Genomic DNA, 24,447 nt, shown 5'->3' with positions numbered 1-24,447 from the left:
CAACATGAGAACTGTACTTTTGGCGGTCTGGCCTTTAGTGGAGCAAAAGCTATCCTGAGGTTGTATGGACGTAGTTTATGTGTTTATGAAGTCCCCCCATCCATTGTACAATAAGAAGGAAATCGTGTGACATGGCACTTAATTCATTTCCTTCCGGAAGTCCTGTTCCATCTGGGATTCATAGCTTTCAGATGTTCAGCAGACTAAAAAAAAAAAATCCTGTTTCTAACATATTGATAAAAATCTGGAAAAGCAATTACTGTACTAATATTTTCGTCCTACAGAAACATCATTTGGCCACCATTTATACAGATGGCGATTAGAAGGTCTTGCCATGGCTGGCCTCTTCTGACATCATCAGATCTCTAGTTCACTGGCAGGCATTTGTTATTTGATCAAAGTTGTATAATGGACTATTTATGAAACATGTCTTAATCTTCTATTCTATCTTCATATCTGAACTCACTTGTAGAGTCCCACATTAAACGACATGGCATTTAAGTAGGAGTAATGGTAAATGGATCTACACTTACATGAAATTTAAAGGATTGCATGACAATTCTTTCTACTATAAATTTGAACCTTTTAGTTCTTCATAATTTGGGGTGATTATTTCTGTTGTGGTAGGGATCCAAGGAGTCAATAAAATGACATTCTGAATAAGACAAAAGCACAGGATATAAAAGTATAAGGATAGTTTTTACTTTTAATTTCCTTCCACATTAGCGGCATTATTTTCCTGTCTTTCTCATGGTCTTTTTCCCCCCTTCTTTTTCATTCTGTTCTCAAATTCTTTTAACTTCTCAGATCTCTCATCTCTTGTCTTTTATTCCCCCCAGATAGCTAGAGTGTTTTGTTTTGTTTTGTTCATTTTATTGCTTTTCCTCTCTTCCCCTAGGATGCTTTTCTTGTGTGCTTTTCTGATACTGTTTGATGCTCAGTACATCACAGGGTAGAAACTCAGCTGTGCTGACCCAGTGGCTGGGTATAATTTAGCACTGATCCTCTCTGCCTGGCGAATACCACTGCATCCAGCCAGGCTGCAAGATGGGATCCAGGAGAACATCCAAGTTGCTTTGCAGCCAGCATTCAGTAACCATTCTCTGCACCAGTGTTTTTTCCCATCTCCATTTCCAAGTTATCATCGCCATTTTGTCTTCTGCATGCCGGGTACTCCACTGATGGGGCTTGCACACGACATATATCCTCCTACTTTTTACAGAGGCAATGGAAAGGGTTTCAAGAGTTGAAGCCACAGACATCTTCCTCCCTGCAGAGATACTGAAAACAGAATAGTTGAAACTGCAGGGTTAGAATACTAAAATGGAAGGAATCATAGGCATCAGTACCAAAGGTAACTAGGTTGAAGAAGTTCAATAGTGCACTATTAAATAGAGATCTAATTCAATCCAGCAGCATTTGAACACCTACAGAGTACCAGGAACTCTACTGGGTGCTGAAATTAACAAAATGAATAAGATGATTCTTTGCCCTCTAGGGCAGAAAGCAGATAGGTTCGGGTATATTTGATGAGCACACAACAAAAGTATGTACTTGGAACAGACACACAAGAGGACCTGACTCCCACCAGGGATGGGGACCGTTCAGGGACGCCGCCTGCAGGAGGGAGCCTCAGAACTGGGTTCTGAAGGGTCGAATAAACTAGGAGACCTAATAAAAGTCCAACACAGAAAGTGCAGGATTCAGAGCTATCGTATTTTGATTTTGTGTTTTGAAAGCATTACCCTGGAAAGTGTGAAAGAGAGGTGAGAGGTGCTGGGAGTAGAAAGCAGGAGGTGAGAAAGATCAGGAATTGAGAGTTCAAATAAGACTATGGCAAGAGCCTTGGACTAAGGCAGGGGCAGTGGGAATGGAGCAGAAAAGACGGAATTGAGGATGTTTAGGGATGGAACTGATAGGGCTTCCTGACTGGTTAGGATGTGGGTGTGGCTTAAGATGTAGAAGCATCAGCACCATCCGGGGCTCCACCCTGTGGATCTTGGTCACATGTAATATAGCCAAGCTCCTACATCTATGAAAGAAAATGGGGGGCCTATCTAGACATACCACCTCCTAAGTCCTTTAAAAAAAAAAAAAAAGGATTCTGGGGGAGGGGGACAGGAAAAGGGAATGGAATGTTTTACCACTTTAAAGACTGAATAATGTATGTGTCAGTATCCTGCACCCCATATTTGATAAGGCTTCATCAGAAAGCACATTTTGCTTGATTTCATAATCTTTCAATTTCCAGAAATGCAAAAATATAGCCAAGATATTAGAAGATGTCATTAGTGAAAATATTAGTTTCCTAACCCCTTAGCCACACAGAAGAAAAATTTATCAAAAACATGTTTTGGAAACTTGCTGTTAGAAGAGGCCAGACGGGGACTCCGGGGTGGCTCAGTGGGTTAAAGCCTCTGCCTTCAGCTCAGGTCATGATCCCAGGATCCTGGGATTGAGCCCCGCATCCGGCTCTCTGCTCAGCAGGGAGTCTGCTTCCTCCTCTCTCTCTCTCTCTCTCTCTCTCTGCTTGCCTCTCTGCCTACTTGTGATCTCTGTCTGTCAAATAAATAAATAAACAAATCTTTAAAAAAAAAAAAAAAAAGAAGAGGCCAGACAGATTTTCTGAAAATAAGAAATAAATTCCTAATGTTACATGGATGGTACCTGAAACTCTGTGCTCTTTGCTATTCAAACTATACTCTTTTGCTCTCTTTGACAATATCATTTTCTCCCTGGAGACTGCAGCTGAAAAAGAAGACACTGGGAAAGGTAATAAATATTCAGCCAAAACTCTGAATAGATGCCCACAGAGACAATTATAATAACAGTCAATGGAATAACTAATGTTTGTTGAATATTTACTATGTGCCAGACAGTGTTAAGCATTTTATATAAATTAACTCACTTAATTTTCACATCAACACTGTGAGATAGGAACTTCTATTATAACCATTTTACAGATAAAGACCCTGAAAGTTAGGGCAGTTAAATAATTTGCCTAAGGACATGAGAGAAGCAACTGAGGAAGTCATGTTCAAATCCAGATTCATTGGATCCCACAACTCACTCTGTTGGCTACTGGACAATACCCACTTTTCTAAGCAGCTGAAGTCCCTTTTGAGCTTTCCTTTTGAAAATCAAAACTTAAAAGATCACTGTATTATCTCTTTCCCTGAGTTGGACATTCTTTAAATGTCCAACATTTAAATGTTAAACAGTATCCATGTACTTGATGTCAGATTATACAAAAGAATATGACATTCATAGACTTCCTTTGGCATGATGTAATTGGTCATTATTTTTGTCACTCTTCTCCTTTTACCTGTTTCTTCTCCAATATAAGCTTGCAAAAAGGATGTTCCGATGCTAGGTCACTTAATTGTGACTCGCTGTGTTAGCCTGGATACTCACCATTTATGGACTTTGGCGCAATCATAGAACAATGGCTCCTGTTGATGGAGCACTTCCAATGTTCCAGGCATCTAGTGAAGCCCCTTACAACAACACAATAGGGAGTGCTCGAATTAGACCCATTATAGATGAGTAAACAAAGGAGTACCTAACTACAAAATCACATATCTATGAAGAATTAAATTCTAGATTAGAATCCATATCCATTGACTCTAAAACTTATACCGTGCTGCAAGATCTCCATGTTCTGCATCCTGGTGAGGTGTCTTGATACCAGGTTCACTCTGATTTTGTGAAGATCAGAAGAATGCTATGCATTTGAAGGAAAGCCAATAGATGCCTTAAAACCATAATAATACCTACCATACGTTTAACGAATACTGTGTGTCAATTATGTGTTAAGGACCTGCAGTCCTCACCACACCCCTACAAGACACCTATTATTGTTCCCATTTTACAGAAGGGTAGGAACAGAGTATAAGAGGGGTTAGGTAACATGCCCAAGATCTCAGGGCTAATACCTGGCAGACCCAGTTGTCAAGTCAAGGTCTATAGGGCTCCAGACTACAAATGATACAGCTATTATGCTCTATCATTGACTGCTTTTCTCGATCCCTTTGGGGAGAAAAACATTCTCACAGAGTATTAGTACTTAAACTTATGTTAAGGTTGTTATTGAGATTTTGAATTATATAATTAAAAGGATACCCCAAAGCCCAGGAAATCTTTTTTAGCTGCACTGTTTTGGGTGGATTCTTCTGTCTAGGTTGCTCACTATTTTTCCTCAAAAAATCCTTCCCTGGGGTGCCTGAGTGGATCAGTGGATTAAGCCTCTGCCTTCAGCTCAGGTCAAGATCTCAGGGTCCTGGGGTCAAGCCCTACATCGGGCTCTCTGCTCAGTGGGGAGCCTGCTTCCTCCCCCAATCTCTCTCTGCCTACTTGTGATCTCTCTCTCTCTGTCAAATAAATAAATAAAATCTTTAAAAAAAAATAATAATCCTTCTCTTCCCAGAAACCTTCTTTGCTCTGTTCTGTACTCTCTCTGGCCCCAACCTACCTCAAAAGGAAAAGAACAGAAAAGCCCATCCAATACACGTTTTCTTCTTGCTTGATCACCCAGAGCATGTAAATTACAGTGAAATATGGCCTGAGTCAGCTCCTCACAGGACAGAAATCAGTAACCATTGATATTGCTAAGCAACACCACAGAGGAGCAAGGCTGCAAATTAGGTGACAAATTTATAAGAAGTCAGAGTATCTGGGGACTCACTTGGGCATTTCATTATGAACCATCTGGCTGATCCACACGATGACCACACATTATTGTTCGCTGTGTGCGGATGACAATTCGCACGTCATTCTACGGCCCCTCCCTCTGCAGTCCTAACTTCCCTCTCAGAACCTTCCACAGGATTTTTCACAGTCTAGATAGTTCCTTGCAAGATCATTGGGAAATGGTTACACCTAACGGGCAGCCTCCATTCCTTCCCAAAATAAGATTTGAAACAATGCAAAACCAAACCATTCCGTTGGTTTGTGTGAAAGCCGAGCCAGCTGGGCAGGAATACACCTAAGGAGGGAATTAGTCACGGGATCCTGGCAGCTCCATGGGCCTGACATGGGCTCCACCTTGGTAGTCCCAGAGGAGCCCGAGGTGAGAGATTCACTTGGTTCCTAAGCCAGAAATGAGCAGACAGTAGGACCCACACCAGGGAAGTAAATCTGTGCACTTCAAGAGAGACAAGGTAGTGAGCCTGAACCCTGGACCTTCTGGAGGATTACCTAGCAAGGACCCCTCCCAGTCCCAATTGCCAAGTTGGTCTCATTTGTTCATTCATTCATCCAACTAATAGTTATAAGAAAGTTAGACCAAGCAACCTGATTTTAAACCAAAGATTATAATTTGATAAGCCAAATATGACCCAGGTGGTATTGTTTGGTCTTTTTTTTTTTTTTTTTCATAGAAAGAGAGAGCAGGAGTGGGGTGGGGTTGGAATCTCAAGCAGACCCCCTACTGAGCACAGACTGACACAAGCTCCATGTCACCACCCTGAGATCATGACCTGAGCCAATACCAAGAGTCAGGCACTTAACTGACTGAGCCACCCTGTGCCCCTTCAGATGGTGTTTTTTAATTTGGAATTCATTGCCAACATTTAAAAAGCAAGAGTTTTGGGGTGCCTGGGTGGCTCAGTGGGTTAAGCCTCTGCCTTCAGCTCAGGTCATGATCTCAGGGTCCTGGTATGGAGCCCCGCATTGGCTCTCTGCTCAGCAGGGAGCCTGCTTCCCCCTCTCTCTCTGCCTGCTGCTCTGCCTATGTGTGATCTCTGTCAAATAAATAAAGTCTTTTTTTTTAAAAAAAAAAAAGAGTTTTCATATTAAAGTTCAGATATCTGGCTTCCCTTGAATTATCAGCAGGTCTGTCAACACTGTACCCACATTTCTTCGTGGAGCTGGGGGTGCGTAGCCACTGCCCGTTTTGGGGCAGGCACACTGTCCAGGTGTCCACAATCACACGTCTCCCTGTCCTTGTCTCCAGCCCACTCTGCCCACGGCCCTACCTGGGGCTGGTGTTCATTCGTTTTTTGTCCAAATGGTTTCCGTGCCCCCAGACAGTAGACCGGATGCTGGGGACCACTCTGGCTCTGGAAGTGGCCAGGGATGTAACACTGGTGTTTCGTTGGGAGCTGGGGCCCCAGAATGACATCAGCAGGTGGACATAAACAAGGAAGGACAGAGTGGGAGTGACAGAAATATCAGCAGTGATGAACCAGAATCCAGGTTTGCCAGGAGCCTAAAAAGGAAGAGCATGTCTTGAAGGGGCGAGATTCAGAGGGCATGAAAATCAGGTGATGAATTTCTGAGCGGTCTGTTGGGAAACCCTCCTCGAAACTCCATAGCTGATGGCAGACGACGCCCCAGCTCAGCCCTTTATTTTCATCTGCACGGTTCTTGCCTGGCGTCCAAAAGCCTGAGTAAGTGAGAGGTTTTCATCTTGCAGAGGAGAAAGAAGTACAGATTAGCCTGGAAAGGGAAGAGTCAGGTGTCAAAGAACTCCGCAGAGCAAAAGCCTCTCTGGTAACCCCTTGCATGTCACATCTACATAGGGTCACATATAGGGTACGGCTGTCCCTGGGCAAGCGTGTCTACATTAGGAGCCTCTTAGGGAGGCTTAGCACGTGAACACCATCCCCCCCCACCCCCACCCCCCAGCAGAATGGTAACAGAAGCTCTGGCAGTGAATCAGTACTTTGAAAGCTTCTTCTGAGTGAGAATTTGAAGGTTAAAATATTCCTTTCCTTCTGACTTGAATAGGAAGTGAGGACTCGTGGTTGTTTCCTCGTTTAACCTCAGTCTCTCCAAGATGATTTTTCAGCTAAAAAAGTTACTTGCATTGGCATGAATTTGATATAAAAAAGTAATGACCAAAGAAAGCCCTTGAATGGGAAGTAATTCATTATGGTGGCTCGTGAGTCCTTTTTGAGGTGACATGAAACCAAAAGCTTCACACTGGGCTGTATTGGAAGATACCTTTTAACTCAAAATTCGTGCTTATTGTGATGCAAGTTTTTCACATGAGGCAGAGGCAAGAGAGAAAAGGTGAGGCTAGATATGCTGTAAGAAACTTAAAAATTCTACAGATCTGCAAATATAAATGCTGTATTTATATTGGGGAGTGGGATGGGACATTACAAATACTAACTGGCAAGCCCCCCGCCCATTCACATTTCAATAACAAAAATAAATTCACAAATTAAAAAAATTTAAAAAAAAAACCACCTCTGCCTAAAACTGCAACACACTGTTCTGGAAGTTAGCCAGGGCAGCCTTTCACTAAACTGAAAGATTTTCTTTAGGCAGTTTTCCTTATGTTTAAGGGAAGAAGTCTCAGTGGGTGATTGCAGGGGTGGGGGGGTGGTGTTACTGACCTGCATGTGGCAAGTATAGACATTGACACTGGTGCCCACCCACAGAGATAATCAGAGTTTGAATAGGATGCAGCAACCTCCTGCTAGGCTGAGTTCATGTTCATGTTGGACCTTTGGCAGACAGTGAAGAGGGGTACCAGTTACTAAGGATGTCTGCGCTGTCCCCATGCAAAGTGCTTTCTATGCTCGTCCTCATCTGATCCTCCAACAACCCTCCTGAAAATAGGTATTTATTGTTCTTGTTCCGATTTTATCTTTTTAAAGATGTATTTATTTATTTAACAAATAGTGAGAAGTGCAGTGAGAAGACAGAACATGAGCAGGTGGGAGAGAGGGGGAGGGGGCAGAAGGAAAGGGAGAAAGAATCCTCAAGCAGACTCCCCACTGAGTGGGGCTCCCTCCCAGGACCCTGAGATCATGATCTGAGCCAAAATCAAGAGTCAGACACTCAATTGACTGGGCCACCCAGGTGGCCCGGTTCTTGTCCCCATTTTGACTGAGAAGAGATCGAGGCTCAGAGTGGACCACTCAGCTCATAAGTAGTAGAGCCACTACTTTGAATCAGCCATCTTGTCCAACTCACTCAGAAACATTCTTAACCTTGATAATGACATCATGGTACCTACAGTCAAGAAGCTTCAGGCATCAGTGCGTGCCTTCCTGACTTCAGCTTCTAGGGAAGTTTAACAAACCACAACATCCTAAACTTCACTATCATTTGGGACCTGTGAATCAGTGCACTTGAAGAAACGTGAGGAGAATGTGGTAAGAAGAAAGCACTGTTCTGGGCTCTGCTGGAAGAGATCCAAGAGAAAGAGGGTCTCTGTCTCCAACATGTGGACAGCCTAGTTGGAGAGACAGGCTTGTGTGCAAAATTGGAAGGGAATGTGCCATGCCTAGGTCCCAAATGGAACACTGGTCTTTTTTAGATGGATGAAGGGTCACGTGCTATCCCAATGGTTGAGGTCCACGTTGTGACATTCCCCATAGATCTGAGAGTAGGAGAGGACTAATGAAGACATTTCTTTTCCATGCTGGCCCCGATGTGGCACAGTAGCCTTTATTGTTGAGCAACAAATATCTATTTAAAACCTCTTTAAGTAGGGTTGAATTTGCTTTAACAGACCTATGTAGAATACCCAATTCTCTAACTGCTCTGCTCCGTGTCCCATCGGTTCTCCTTTGAGCTTCTCCGTGGTGCTTACGGTAATGAAGCTGCCCCTTATTTATGGCTTAGTAGGTATTATTATTCATCTACTCTTTACTACAGCTTTATGGGATTGGTACAGTTATGTCCCTTGCAGCTAAGGGCAACAAGGCTTAGAGAGGTCAAGGAATTTGCTCACGGTCACACAACTAATAAGTGGCAGACCATGGATTCAAGCCTACACTCTGGTTTCAAAGCCCATGACCTTAACTTCCATTTGCTACTGAAAAATCATCCTTCCATGGATTGATATAATCTACTATCTGCACACACCTTCTTGATAGGCCTTAATTTTTATGTCTTCCCCATTGAGTTCAAACTAATACCAATAATGAAGAAGCTCTTTGACTTGAAAAATAAACAAGTAATCATTTGTTTTCCTATCAGCTAACGCTTAAGTAATAAATACTCATTCTCACTGATTTCTCTCTTCTAGTTTTTGTTCTCATACAATGAACTCAACATTGGTGCTTCTACTGACTTTCTGTTTTATGTATCAGAATTTTGAGGTCCAAAAGGGAAGAAGTCCCTTTTCTCCTGCTCCTGTCTGGGGAGATTTGGTGGAAAGGGGGTTGAGAATACCAGAGGCCTCAAAAATGGAGTGAGAGGGGCGCCTGGGTGGCTCAGTGGGTTAAGCCGCTGCCTTCGGCTCAGGTCGTGATCTCAGGGTCCTGGGATCGAGTCCCGCATCGGGGCTCTCTGCTCAGTGGGGAGCCTGCTTCCTCCTCTCTCTCTCTCTGCCTGCCTCTCTGCCTACTTGTGATCTCTCTGTCAAATAAATAAATAAAATCTTTAAAAAAAAATTGGAGTGAGAAAGTCAGTGTCGGAAGGAGAAATCTGTATCCATGCTATTCTGAAGACAGGAGATCAGGAGCCCAAAACACTAGCTCTTATCCATTGATTCCTTGACTGAAGATAAGACCCTTCCCTTGACTTGTCAATCATGAAGTATGGACAGGAATCAGGAGGCACCTTAAAGCAGGTCATTGTGTTACAAGACCTGGAAAGAAGTGGACAGAGGAATTGACAAAGGCTCTATCCATCCTAGAGATCTGGGAGTGTGGATGCCCGTAGCCTCAACTGTCTGAATAGCGTGGACACAAGTGTGGTCAGCATTACAGGCAACATTCACGATCACCCTGCAGGCTCAACTCCAACACCAGTCCCTGGGTTCTGGAATTTTTTCTGAGGCTGGGTGGCTTTCTTCAAGAAATATTATAGTGAAGAGACACCAGGTGGTACCCAGGGTGATAGTCACTGGTGACCCATCCCTCTCCTGGTCCTAGCTTTCTCTTGCTCAGTTGATATAATGGGTGTTGCTAGTTGGGACTAAGCAGCCCTCTCTTGAACTCCTTCACTTCCTCCCATCCCAAGGAAACTCAGCTTAGATGAGGCCCCACTGGAATCATAATCCAATGATATGGTACCTTGGTTAGTCTCTGTGGGAAGTGCACTGACTGAAGGCCATTTCCCCCTGCAGGTGAGTTTTCATTCATGCCACTCAGGCCCTCTCAGGCCACAGTGGCTGAGACCACCCTCCATGAGGCATCCATGGTCTGTGGGACACCAGCCAGCTGCGTGATGTGCTCTGGCGGACGTGTGCATGGTGTGTTCATGGTGTGTTCATCCTCGTCACCTATCATACCCCTCTTCCTGCACCCCTTGAGCCCCTGGTTCAGAAATGGGAGCCACCAGCTCTTGGAGATGCACCCCACTGACCCTAGGATGCTGCCCTGACCACCTGGGAGCATGGGAACCCTGCGCCCAGCATCTCACCATCCTGTCTCAGTGTGTGTTAAAGACCATTCTAGAGGGGTGCCTGGGTGGCTCAGTGGGTTAAAGCCTCTGCCTTCGGCTCGGGTCATGATCTCAGGGTCCTGGGATCAAGTCCTGCATCAGGTTCTCTGCTCAGCCAGGAGCCTGCTTCCTCCTCTCTCTCTCTCTCTCTCTCTCTCTCTGCCTGCCTCTCTGCCTAATTGTGATCTCTGTCAAGAGAATAAATAAAATCTTTAAAAAAAGAAAACAAAAAGACAATTCTAGCCGGCTGGTTTCCTTGCCACTCTTCTCTGTCTTTGCTTCAGTGAGCAATGAACGTGGTTGCCTTCACCTGCAAACATAACCTTCCTTTGCGCTCCTTCCTCCCTGTGCTTCCAGCTGCTACGTCACCTGTTGTTACTTGGCTTTTCACTACTCTTAATACCTCTCTTGCGCCACTTCAGCCTTATTTTTGGTATGTTCCATTCAGTTCTTATCCCTCTGTCCCATTCACCCAAGGAAGCAGCTAAGAAACAGTCTGGATGTTGCCAAAGCAGCCACCAGTATGTGTGACCCTTGTCAGACGTGGACGGTTCGAATTTTGACTGCGTAAAAATAAAACAATTGAAGAATGTATTTGTATTTCTTTATACCTGATCCCCAAGAGAGAGGGGTAAAAAATATAAGCAGATGTTTGACAGTTTGTAATTGATCCATGAAAACAGGTGTGTGTCTATGGGGAAGGTGCGTCTAAAAAGACAGATCTAGAAGGATTGCTGTGGTCTATCTTTCCTGCACAGAAAATGGTTTTCACCCTACTCTGCAAACCCAGAGCCACCCACGTTCTGTTTTCTGAGCAAATAGTTGAGAATACCAGCTGCTTAGGCTGAGTAGGGGAAGAGCACAGGCTACAAAAAAATTAGTTGCCTGATATAATTCGTGAACTTGCTGTAAGATTTCACATACGTGCACACATACGTGTGCGTACATACATTATGTGTAAAGCCACCATGTGTGGCTTTACATAATGTTTACATTATGTGTAAACACCATGTGTTTAATATTTATAAAGGTATTTAGATCATTTAAGAATTCCAAGCTTGTGCAATGTCTTATGTATAATAGACTACAGTTCTTAAAATACCCAGAAAAAAATTATATCCTACTGAAGGCAATCCCCAGAAGTCGTTAAAAAGACTTTCTTGTTATTTACATAAAATTCAATTTCTTATTGAAGTACTTGCACCTTTTGTCATGTATCTAACAAAACCAGAGTGGGCAGGTTTTTGCAGAAAGATAAGGATGAGGTGATTTTTTTCTCCTTGAGGCATAATTTTGCATTGGGGTGTTAAAATAGCTTGAGCAAAATTTTAGTCGAAAGGGAAAAAATACATATATAATGTATGCACACACATTATATACATAACATATTTAGAATGTATACTATAAATATAAAAGAGAAGAATATTTATTATTGTCCTTAAAGCTCCCTCATCTTGCACCCAAAACCCCTCAATTATTAGTTGGTTCCTATGTGGATTTTCACTGGCTTCCCGAGTTAATGAGCCAGGAAGGCATTCTACACAATCACAGGGGTATCTCTCAAGTCTAATTAGTTTCTTGAGGTTTATAGGGAGAGTGTTCTTATGATCAGGAAAAATATTTTTAACCTGCTCACCATGTCACTTGAAACAATCTGGAATTTTCAGATGAACAGGAATAAAAGTTTCTATTTTAGAATTGAAATAAGAAAACAGACATGGTGCATGCCGGCCCCTTCTCCTCCCCAACCCCAGCTAACTCAGCCCAACTGTGCTCTCTGCCTGTGGGGGTCCGCGACCTCGCAGCCCTTTGGCGATCCCTGCACTTGGAAGCGCTGCTGGTAGCCTCCCGCCCCGCCCCTACCCCGCCATCCGCCATCCACGGAGCAGCAGGCAACACCTCAGTCTGGGAGCCGTCGCTCTGTCACCTGCCCTGAGCCAGGGGGCTTCCCTCTTCCTTCCAGAGCACTCTGCACATTTTGCAGCTCTTCTCAGCAGGCTGTACTCGTGGTATTCACTGTTTTCTGTCTAAAATAGGAGCTAGAAGTGAAAGGGAAGTTTAGCATTTTGGGTTTTGCATTTTGGGTTTTCCCAAGCAACCTCCTTAATCTCTCGGAAGTGGTTCTGTTGGAGAGGACCCGTGGAATGAAGTTTGGGGCCGGCCAGCTGCCTGGCCAGGGATGCCAGGCTGCAAGCCCCAGGGGGCCCCCTTGTTCTACCCTTTCACTTAAAGCATCACCTCTCTACAAATGACAGGGCCAGCCTCAATCCGGTGTGAAGTCCTCTTGCCAAGCACTCTGTTTCATCAGATGTTAAAATAACCGTGTCCTCTTCTGTCATGCGGGGCACATCCTACCCCCGGGAGAATAATATATTTTAAGTGATTTCTGAAAATGGGCCGTGAAAGCTGTCTGCCACATGGGCCCATGTTTGCACATCTCTATATAGTTACGATTGCGGAATTTGACAGTATAACTCTGAATCTGATTAATTAAGAATGTGTAAAAACAAAGTTCTTGCATTACAGCTCGTTCCTTATCTTTGTGTCTTTTACTGTGATGTTGTAGAACTTGGATCATATGGAAAACTAAAATATTATGACACAATGACTGAAGAAGGTAAGAATGATTTTAGAATTGTATGCATTGGCTTTTTTTTTTTTTTTTTTCATTTATGGTGTCTGGTGCTTGCCCATTTTGTTTTTTCATCTTCTTTTCCTCTTTGCATGACTTCAGTGACATTGTGTGATTTCTTATTCTTTCCACATTTTCGTCTAGTTTTTGCCATCGTGTTTATTTGGGATTGGAGACGTGCAATACCATGGGTAATCATGTTATTCCATTCAGATGATCCAAACCATCTCAATTGTGTAACACGCTCAGAGAAATGGTGTCAGCAACGTAAGCACAAGCACACACCCACTAGGTCAGCATTGTTTCCCACACATGCTCACAACACCACACAGAAACACGCCCAATCAACACTCTTTTAATAAGCCCTGCATTTCTGAGGGGGTGGGTATTCCCATCTATCCAAAGAAGTAAGTGAACGAAAGAAACTCCTCCACCCAAAACCAGCTGGAGACCTGTTTCCAATGCAGAGGACTGTGGGGTCCTGTCTTCAGCTCCCACAGTCCCTGTGCCCCTGTCCAAGTGCATTACTCTGAGAAGCCAGGGCCCCGGTTCTGGCCCATGGACCTGAATTTACTGGGGGTTCACACTCTGTGAGACCGAGCGTACCATTTCAACCATTTCCCCTGAGTTGTAAATGAAGCCTGGCAGAGATTTATTTTAAAATGAATTTACTAGTGAAATCCAGGCAGTATCCCACAGCACTGTCTTGACCCAGTGAAAATCACTTCTCTTGAAACAAGTTCACCATGGAACAGCGATTTGAAAATCCTACTTTCTTGTGAAGGCAGCTCTCCAATCGCCCCATTTCACCCTACACATACCTTCACCTTGTGAATAAGAAACAATAATTGGAAGTTATAAAAACATTTGGGGCTTCCATGTGATTTTTACACTAGATTCTGACAAGTAATCCAAAGGTAGCCTAGAAGGAGAATCAGCTAATTTTGTCTTTCAACATGAGAGAAACTCCCAAAGGCGTTGCATATCCTGTTTTCAGCTTCTAGTATTTCTAAATTGCCTTAGCTTGCCAAAGATCTCCTAGTTGCTTTGCTTCCAAGAAGTGAACATCTGACAAGCCTTGGTAAAAGAAAGCCCCTTCCTTCTCCGCCTCCCCCCGCGACTCTAGCTCCAGCACAACAACTAGGATATACTCTCCATTAACCACTGTGATGGTTTCTAAAGCAGCAGGCCATGATGGGGATCTCAGACTGGACCCTCTTATGGCCCAGGACCCTCCCAAGAACCTGGGGAACTGAGAGCCCCAGAGACGGAAAGCTACCGTGAGAATGAGTGTCCTACCACCAAGAGGCTAGAAAGAGCAATTCAGAACTTAAAGGCAGGTTCTTGTCCCAGCTCTCATTTTTTATTCCGTGTCTTCAGACGCCCTCCGAGTTTTATGGATGGTTGGTTGAGAAGCTAAAGCTTTGGGACTCGCTGACTCTAGAGTTTGAAGGCATCTCTGGGCATCCAGCTAGTCCCCAGCCTCTGTTTTGTGGCTCAGGGTCAGGGGAAGGTGGGTCTGTTAGCTTCCTCCCAACCTGTCATGACTCCACGTTCTTTTCTGACTCCCTCCTGTCCTCTGCCTCCCACCTGTACCTTCCCATTGTCAGGGGGGCTTCTGCCTCCCTGTTGCCTTCAACACCCCATCTACCCCTGGCTCTGCTCCTTTCCTGTCCCTCTCTACATCCATCTGAGCGAAGGTTGCCACTCTCCTTCTCAGCCCCTCGAAGCCAGACGGTTCAAGATCACACAAAGACGCACAAATGTCACTTGCAATCCGATGAGTCTATGTGGTAACAACTGGGCGTTCTAGGCAGGAACACAAAGTCAGAAGCACGTCTGGAAGGAAGATCATGGCTGCCCCTTAGCAAGGCCAGGAAATTGTGTTTAGGAGTCCCCCGTGGGCACCCTGTCACATTTCTTATACTTCCCTCTCCTCTCCCTTCTTGCCTATCCCTATGTGTTCCGTTCCTAGCTGAACATTCATCCGTTGTAGAATAATAGCGAGTCACAGCAAAGGCAGCATTTTAAAATTTTAAATCATGGTTACTCGCAGAAAAGATACTTTGGAACTGGAAGTCTTCCCCTAGCCACATCAGTTCCCACCCTCCAGCAGCCGCCTCCATGACAGGCCAAGCCCAGTTTATTCCTAAATCTGGGATTCTGCCTAAAAGGCTCAAAGCCAGGCCACAGCCACATGTGACTTCTTCAAACCCTTGAGGGCCCCTCCCCTCCCACCGAAAATTGTGACTGGAGCCTCTTCCATCATACAACTGAAAGACGTGTCCTACAGATAAAGATGTTCAGGGCCATAACCGTGGGCTAGCTGGCTTTCAGGAAATCCCTGCTCCGTGTTAAGCATCTCTTTCCACTGTTTTCAAGATGCAACTAGCTCTTGAGCAGGGCTTTATTGTAATTGCCCAGACAACTCGTCAACCTTTTTCACCCTTTCCAGAAAATTCTCTGGATGGGATGTGAAGTCAGCTAATTTAAATGAAGCCCTGGTTTTGTTTTGTTTTGTTTTGTTTTTTCCTTTCCCCCTCAAGTGTATTGTATGTCATTTAATCCTTACAGTGACCACACAAGGTGGATTTTATTGAAGATAAGGAAGCCAAAGCCCAAAGATGTATTATATTAGATGAGGAAACTAAGACTCAGAAAAGCGAAGTATTTAGCTGTGGGACTAGGTGTGGTCCCGTCACTCTAGTGACGGAGCACCCTCTCTGATTGACACATATTGCTAGACTTGCTAGATTAGTAAGCCTTACTCCTCCCAAGGACTGTATTTCCTTCTATTTAACAAGATATTTCCAGGGATATGAACAAATTACTCTAGAAGTGGTCTTTTGATGACCTCAGACCCCTCTACATGGGTGGCCATCCTCTTATCTTCTCATGCAGTAAGACTGCATATTCTTGGAAGGGTGATTTTTTATTTTTACTTAAAGCTAATAACCCATAGTTTGTTTCTCATCTGCAAATACCCAAATTACATACCATTCTCATTCTGGAATAGCCTCAATAAATGGAACTTGACTTCCTTACTAAAATTACTCTAAATGAAAATGTAGAAAGCTTGTTCAAAAGAAAACAAACTTATGTGACAGAACAGATGAACTGAAAAGAGAAAAGACCTTTCCACCAATCACATTATATAGAAATATGAATTTTTACTCTTTGGAAATAAACATTCATAGAGATGTATCGATGGGTAGGTAGACAGAAGTCCTGACTAATATTTTACAAAGAAGCAGTGTATGGGGAAATCTACCTGTAGTATACTGTCCTAAACTCATTGTCATCTACGAATACCCATTTCCATGAAAAATAATTTCTCTATCATTTAAAAAGTCTTTGTTCATTTGCATAAGGAAAAAGATATTAAAAGTTGTTGCAATGTCAAGGGCAAAAATTACAGTGACCTTCTCCTTAATGAAATTAAGGGTACTGCTCATGGCAACCAAGAGGCCCTTTACCAATCTGAGAAACTAATGTCTCACCTGAATCATGGGGTCCTAAATTAGGCATGCGGCTGAGTTTTGAAAGCCCCCATTATCTCAAAGAAACAAAAGCACCTTAAGGTCACATAGTCTAGCCAGTTATTTGATGTTCTTAATTGCAGTGAAATAGTTCAGTTCGTTTTCAAGGAGAAATTGAATTTTGAAATGCCATTTAACAGTGTTTTCCACTGCCCAAGATGTAGCCTCTGAAAATGTAGTCCAGCCACAGGTCTTTGGTGTTTTCTCTGGCCTTCACATTATATTTTAATCCTTGCCTAAACGGATAAGACTGTGTTATATACACTCGTATATCAGACTGGATAGGTTCAGCTATATATAGTAGAAAATCCAAATTAACAGTGGCTTTGGTCAGACGGATGTTAATTCCTCTCTCAAATATATGAGGTCCAGAGGCAGGCTGTGCCTGGCAGATAGGAAGCTCTACAATAATCCAAGCCTCAGGCTTCTTCCATCTTCTGCTCCGTAATCCTAACATATGACTTTCAACCTCAGGGCACCTCATGGTCCAAGATGGCTGCTGCTAGAGCTCCAGCCATTACACCTATATTCCAGGAAGGAGGAAGAGCCAACGTGATTTTCCCCAGCCGTTTTGTCTTCTTTTTGAGGAGACTCCCCTTTAGACCCTCCCAGTAAAACTGCCCACAACTCAGTTACATGCCTACCCCTGGTTTCAAGGAAGCCTGGAAATATTTTATTAAACCAGGTGATTTGATGTCCCAAATAATTTAGGTATTCTATCATTTAAAAGAGGAACGGGAATTGATATCAGATAGGCAACATGCATTCTTTCCACAAAAGAAAAATATCATTTTGTATAATTGTATATTGATGGGGAGGATGGAGAACAGAGCAAGCTCTAGGAGCGTTGTTGAGAACTCATGTAAAATCTGAGATGCCTATGAGACATCCAAATGGAGATGTGGGGGAAGTAGTGGAAATGGAGTCTGGATCTTGGTAGAAAGGTCAAAGCTGTGGATGCAGATTTGGGAATCATACTATAGTTGTTCTTTACAGCCACAGAACTGGTAAGAATACCTAATTAATCAATAGGGAAGAGGAAATCAAGGTTGATCCCGGGGACTCCAAAGTTTAGAGTCTGGGAAGAAGGGGGACACCAGCAAAGAAGACTGGGTTGGGCAGAAACCCAGGAGAGAATTGCATCCCAGAATCCAAGGAATTCAAGAAGGCAATGAAAAGGTGATAGCCTAAGTGAATTGACCAATGAACTCAGAGAATTGTTGTAGCACAAAGGTGAGAGTGGGGAACACAAAATTAGATGCTTCAGATCGGGAGTTTGGAAGTGGGGTGGTTATTGCCAATGATGAAGTTTAGGGTCGAGCAGTAGGAGCAGAGGAATAAGGTGAGCTGAAGGGAAGAGAAGCTGGAGGTGACCAGGTGAGGAGCCAAGCGTTGCAGGGCTTACTGATAAATCACCAAGGCTGGTGACAGCAGCCATTGTGTAAGTCAATAGGGAATTGCACTCTGATGCTTCAGGAATGAGGGAGGGGGGATGAGGAAGTCAGCTGCAATGGAGGCGGCACTGGTGGCTTACGCTTCGAAGGAGGAAGGAGAAATGGTCTAGAAGTAGTGAGGAAGGAGGGTGGAATGTGGGGCATTTGGAGAGACAAGCAGCTGCCCCTTTCAAGGACCATGACAGACCTTCAGGAAACAGCCAAATTTCATTTGAAAGAGAAAGGCAAAGAGTATTCAGAGCAGAGGTGAAGGACGTGGAGACAGGCTTACTGGTGGCAGAGGTGGGAGACTGAGTCAGGTCAGGCATTTTCACACAGAGATGAGGGAGGTCTGGACATTGTTAGACGCCCCAGGGGCTCTGCTGAGTTAAACGGGGCTGTGGGATGGAAGGGGAACAACTTACCAATGTGCTAGCAGTTCTAAGTTGGGATTGGCTCCTCGGACAGTTTGCAGTGATAAAGTAGGGTCTATCTTTCCAGGAGAAGGGAGGTCTGGGGGACCCCTTAAGTCTAGATGGGGATGAGAAAGGTTAAGGAAGAAGCCCTCCTCAATTCAGAGAGAGGGTTCCGCCCAGCACGGGAAGACTTTTCCTAAGGACAGGGCCAACGATGCAGTGAGCTGCCGCAAAAGGCAGTGAGGCGCCCTCTGCTGGAGAAACGAAGGAAACCTCCGTCAGAAGAGTGTTCAGATCATGGACATCCTGATGCCCCTTCCCGTCCCATGTCCGAGATTCTGTCCTGGTGCCTTTTACTAAATGTGATGGCAGACATTGGTTTCGAGTCTACTTTTAAGATTAAATCTTTTGAAAACTTGATCCTCCATCTCGGTTAAGCTGCTACCAGGACAGTGGGTAGGTAGGCTCCTGGGACACAGCTTCTGAAATAGAAGGCCTGTGTATTCTTTGATCCAGTTCAGAGATAAACTGTTGATTAATGTGGCTACATTTATAGCAAATAGGACATTACATTGTTTCTGTGAAATAGACCTTTAAAAGAACAACAGCTATCTTCCCTTTGAGTTGCGGATACGAACCTTTAGCACAGTAGAGAGTATAACTGCAAAGTAATTTTAATTATCCCTTTTTATGATAAAAAAACATTACATGCACACAGAGGTAAAAGCAAACACTACATAAGGAAAGGCAATAAAGGGGAGTTTTCCTTTTACTCCAGATTCCACTCATCCCTTAGAGTTAACCACTCTTACTGGTTTTCTAACATAGGCTCTTTTCTTCTATATGCTGCTCTCTCTACCTGGCTTTTGGTTATCAGCATAGAGCGGAGACCTTTCCATATCAGCACTGCCCTCATTCCTTTTGGTAGCTGCGTAGTATTCCACTGCTTGGCTCTTCCATGGTAGGTTCATTCCATCAGTCCCCTATTGATGGACATTCACAATATTTCCATTTTTCGTGGATTTATCCAGTTTTTAGAACATGACATGAGCATCTTCTTTGCCCATAGAGCAAACTCTACTGAGCGGGGAATGTATACATATAAAATAAGTCCCTAGAAATAGAAATACCAGATGAAAACATAAACACATTTCAAACACATTTCAAATTGTGAAAGATAATGCCCAGTTGTCCTCCAGAGCGATTGCACCAGTCTGACCACCAACAGTGAACGAGAGACCCTCCTCTGAATTTAACTAAGTCCTTTGAACACTGATTCATAGCTGACTTCCGTACAAAGCAGATCAACGTTGGTATTATAACTACCTTCTACTTTACTTGTTGTAGAAACCCGAATTTTTTTTTTTTTTTTTTTTTTTTTTTTTTTTTTTTTTTTTTTACCCAAGGTGAGCTAAAGCCAGGGTACGGTTACAGTGGAAGTCTTTCCTCTGTAAATTACATGACAAGGCTATTCCTCCTGCACAGAATATCCAATTTCCACCGCAGCATGCACCCTTCTTACCACAGGGCTGTTGACAGCCCTGAGGATGTCTGAGAAGTACACTGTGAGTTAACTTTCTTCCTTTCCGTTACCAAAGTGGGGAGCCCCCGTTGTGCACAGACACCATTTCCAATACCATGTTATGTTTCATTCATTCCAAGTTTATGGTTTAACTCATTCAGTCCAACTTTTCATAACCAGAGGATTTTTCGAGGCACTTGGCCAGATACTCTCTGCAAGGCTGAGCCTTACCCCGTCCCTCCCAAAAATGTACTGACTTACCAGTTATTAACCACATTACTTTTTTAGAGATGTATTCTTGCAAGTATCTCCCTGGGGCTGGATCTTAGGAAGACAGCAGCCTAGTAAATGTGTGTAATCAGACTAAACAGCTAGTAACCGTTATCAGATCTGTCAGAAAGACCAAACCAGCTGTGTGGGTCTTCCTGAAAACCAGGACCAAGGAAGTCTAATTAGAATACATCCGGTTTTTCAAACTTCATTGCATCTTATTTTCATGGTCTAAACTGTTGAGCAGTAAAAGCAGAAAGATTGGACCTGGCAAGTAAAGGCAGATTTTGCCACATTGCATATGTAGAAGGTGTTAAGTTGCAGCAGAAGGCAAATTGTGGATGCTGCTTTTTGTCTATTTCTGACATCCCTAGAGCTGCAAATGTTAAGTTGCTTTCGTTAGTCAAACTCAAATACTATTATTATAAGTTAATGATATAATTTCCCACCCCCATGAAGCTTTCTCTTAAAAAAAAAAAAAAGTGGGAATCGGTAATACCAGGAGGCTGGCATGTTCAATTAAGCATGGTAAGTTTCTCTTTTGATTAAATCTGAAATGAACTGAATCATCTCATTTTAGTCATGGACCACTAAGCCCTCAGGAACAGTTAGTTAAGAACGCTCAGCATGTGTCAGCACTTCTGTTGCAAACCAGTGCTTCCAAATGAAATTACAGGCACCAGTTTACAATGTAACATCGAGGATTCAAGAAACTAGGAAGTAGGAAGTCAAAGTAATTGACAATTCTCAGACACATGAAATCCAGGTGACAGGAGATGATAAACGTACATGATCTAGGGGCTGCTTCTGAATGAATGTCAGCCAAACCTAAAGTCAAAATAAATAATCAGGTAATATCTAGGCTCCTTGTGAGAAAGAACTGTTGAAGTTCGGTTTTTTATATACAAGTCAGAGTAACCATTCAATACACATTTACTGCACCCGCCTCTTTGTCAGGTACTGTGAGCAAATCAAAACCTTGCCCAAATCATCCATTCATGTCACAATCTTGGGTGCAGAGACGCACCCCAGATAGCGGCTTTGAAAAGTGACTCCCGAAGAGATCTTTTGCACGCCTCAGGTGGCAGCGGGGCTGGATGTTGGCAAGTCTTGAGATCTGAGGCCTGTCCTAGTAAAGTGATTTTTTTAGTCATTTATCTCTTAGATATCCGCAGGGTGCTAAGGATGGGAACAAGAGGAAGACATTCAAACCTTCCATCTGGTAACCCCTACCCAGCTCAGAACTCCAAAGCTGAGATCAGAGAAACCCCTCTGAGAATTGTGTGTGTGAGAGCCATTTGTATCTCTGTCTCTGAGGCAGAAATGTACAGAAAATTAAGTTCCTAAAATAATAAAGCAGGTGACCTAAAATGATAGAGAACATTAGCTTTCCAGCAGTGTCAACCTCGGCTAAGGTCAGCAAATTGGCTCTTTTCCCGAAACACTGTATTCGGCCAGTGATCCCCGCTACAAGCTTTTCGGTTTGTAAAATTCCAGTTTTGCCTGAACCTAGTTAGATTATATATATATATATATATATATATATATATATATATATTTTTTTTTTTTTTTTTTTTTTTTTTAAGGAGCTTCAAAATAGAGAAATATTAACTGTAAACACTATTAGACTTTAGAGGCTTAATCACCCCATTAACCTAGAATGCCGGGTGAGTTTTGTACACTGTTCTTCTGGTCCTTCTTTGTTTCTCTGCCCCCAGAAGGAACATAAACAATGAATAGATTTCCATACAGCAAGCACTGTAAGCACCACACACACACACACACACACACACACTCCCTTTGTCATTTGTACTAAGGTTGTTACATTCATAAACATTTACAAAGAACCAACCTAAGAAGTAGGCACTGGGGAGTGGATGAGAAATGGCATCCCTATCCTTGAGGGGCCCACAGTTCGCTGGAGAGAGGTCAGTAAAATGCCTCCAAGGGTCTGTGATAACAGGTATGGTAGGACGGGTATGAGAGGTGCCTTGCCAGTCCAGGAAAGGGACTCAAGGAAAGCTTCCTGAAAGATGAGGTGCTTTAAATCATTCTTAAAAAGGAGTAAGACAAGCAAATAACAAGTGTGGGGCATTCCAAGCCACAAGAAGCATAACTTAAAAACTGGGAGACCAGCTAAGAGATTGTAATCAATATCCAGGCAGGAAATGTTGGACCTAATGTGTTCAAAGGTAGACTCAGAAGGAGCTGGCAACTCATTGAGCATGGGGCATGAGAGGGATCTCTAAGATGGCTGGAAAACACTGGGAGTGAGGAAATCACCAACAGAAAATGCAAGGAGATGGGCGCATTCCCAGGAAGAAGGTGATGTGTGGGAGTGGGGCGCAGGCTGCGTTTAACTGTTGGAGGGACTTTCTGAGTGAAGTGTTCAGAAGTCCTTTGGATAAGAGGATCAGAGCCAGAGATCTGATTTGGAAATCACCGATATTCAGGTGGAGGTCCGCCGGATTCTTTGGAAGAATGTGGGGGATAAGGGGGAGGGAGCCTGGGGAATAGTAGCTCAAGGCTCACTCACAGGAGTCCTGGAAAATCAGATTGGACTTCGAGGACAGGGCTGAAGAATATCAGATGCACTGAGAGACCCAGGCATGTGGAAGCAAAGAGTGGCCCAGGGAGGGTTCAGTGGAGCGATGCTGCCAAAGGCCTGATGCAGAGTGCAGAAGTGAACGAAGGAGCCCTAAGGGTTCCCAACGAAGCACCAGCATAGGCGGACCTTTCTAGAGGCTTGGCTGCAGAGGGCAGGCGAGAGAGGGCAGTGCCAGACTCTTGACTCAATTGACTCTAAAGTCAAGAGAAAGGTTCCCGGGGGAGAGCCTTAACCAGGACTGTATGCTGAAGGAAAAGGAAGGACTGGAGATTCACCACGAGTGAGTAGGCAAACTCCCTGCAGGGGCAAGAAATTGGAATAAAGTATCAATCTGTGAGATGTCAACTTTTGAAAAGCATTGGAAGTCTTCCAAAATATTTATGAAAGCACTCCACATGTCCAATGAGAAGGTGACCCTGACCAGTGACAGGGACATGATACAGAATCAATTCACATGCGGACAGATCCACTCTTTACGGGTGATTCTAAAGGCCATTCTTATAGAAAATTATTTTTTAAAGCCTCAATAAGGAAATCTGGCCACTTCATTTCATTCTGTGATGGCCACCAGTTGCGATACAATTATGTATATATTCTCATTAATTACAGAAAACTAGTCTTCTGATTATGTCTATACAAATACAATTAAATTAGGTTGATTACCTTTATTATATGGTTCATTTACAGAATATTGACTGAAGACATTTTACAAAATATTACAGTACTGGTTTAATTTCCACTAATATCAATGTAGTCATAATTGGTTTACACGATGCTTCACAAAAATCAGAAAAAAAAATAATTTAGAGATTGTACTTCAAAAATAAGTATAAGTAAACTATGTTCTTGGGATTTTTGCTTAAGGCAAAAATTTTTGCAATGTTTTCCTTTTAAGAATAAAAATCAGGGGGCACCTGCCTGGCTCAGTCAGTACAGTATATGACTCTTGATCTCAGGATTGTGAGTTCAAGTCCCATTTGGGGCATAGAGCTTACTTAAAACAACAACAACAAAACAATAAAAGTCAGGCCAGATCCTATTAGATGAATAAGCTGCCCCATGAGGACAGTTTATAGAATGAAAAGGAGTTTATTCCTTCAAGCTGCTAAGTGGTATCTTGTATCTTGGAACCTTCACTCTTCTGTGAGTTTCCATACCCTTCAGAGAAGGCCCCCACCATCATGAATCTTAAGTCCTTGTTTTTTGTCTCTCTAGCTCTCAGCTGTGACTCTACAGGGCACCAGCTAGATAGATCGTGTTCACTAAACACTGCCTGGTACCCAGCACAGGTTTGGTTAATATTTGCAGAGTAGAAGATTGTTTGTGACTTGCACCCACTTGAAAGCAAAGCTCACACTTCCGAAGAAAGTTGACCTAGGGAGAACTTCACTGGAATTCAGTGGGTACCCATGTGCCAAGCACTATGCTAAGATGCTTGTTGAGGAACACAAGATGACGAGAGAAGGTCTGTGCCCCCAGAGAAGCCTGCTGTCTGGGAGAAAGCAGACATGTGGGCAGCAAACTGGAATCAGGGCTGTGATGAGGTATAATCAAGGTGCCATTGGAGTGATAGATTTCCACTTGGGAAGGAGGGGTATGAGTACCATTTGAGAAACCTTCGGGTTGGGCCTTCAGTTAGGCCTTGATGAGAAATAGCTTACTAAAGAGGGAGGAACCAAA

The 24,447-nt window shown here is 43.4% G+C and overlaps 1 protein-coding gene and 2 long non-coding RNA genes across 5 annotated transcripts in view; 2 read left to right on the top strand and 1 right to left on the bottom strand.

Annotated features, from left to right (window-relative positions):
- LOC309846456 overlaps window positions 1-24,447 on the top strand; it is a 644,888-nt gene that overhangs the window by 248,372 nt on the left and 372,069 nt on the right. The gene's annotated exons all lie outside the window — the stretch shown is intronic.
- The window catches only part of SLC24A2 (solute carrier family 24 member 2), a 248,050-nt gene that overhangs the window by 162,849 nt on the left and 60,754 nt on the right, over window positions 1-24,447 (top strand). Inside the window, exon 5 of one of the 2 annotated variants that reach the window (XM_082695358.1) lies at window positions 12,914-12,964. The exons of the other annotated variant lie outside the window; for it this stretch is intronic. Within the exon in view, the coding sequence (XP_082551484.1) occupies window positions 12,914-12,964 (51 nt within the window). The remainder of the gene's footprint in view (window positions 1-12,913; window positions 12,965-24,447) is intronic. 2 annotated transcript variants of the gene reach the window in all.
- Window positions 689-18,463, bottom strand: LOC309846458. The gene is made up of 2 exons (XR_014301951.1): window positions 18,377-18,463; window positions 689-1,281 (listed from the first exon to the last, which is right to left on the bottom strand). It is a non-coding gene; the product is annotated as an uncharacterized lncRNA (long non-coding RNA).

The sequence above is a fragment of the Mustela nivalis genome, assembly GCF_964662115.1.
Source record: "Mustela nivalis genome assembly, chromosome: 13".
Classification (NCBI taxonomy): Eukaryota; Metazoa; Chordata; class Mammalia; order Carnivora; family Mustelidae; genus Mustela; species Mustela nivalis.
This window is presented reverse-complemented; position numbering and strand designations above follow the sequence as displayed.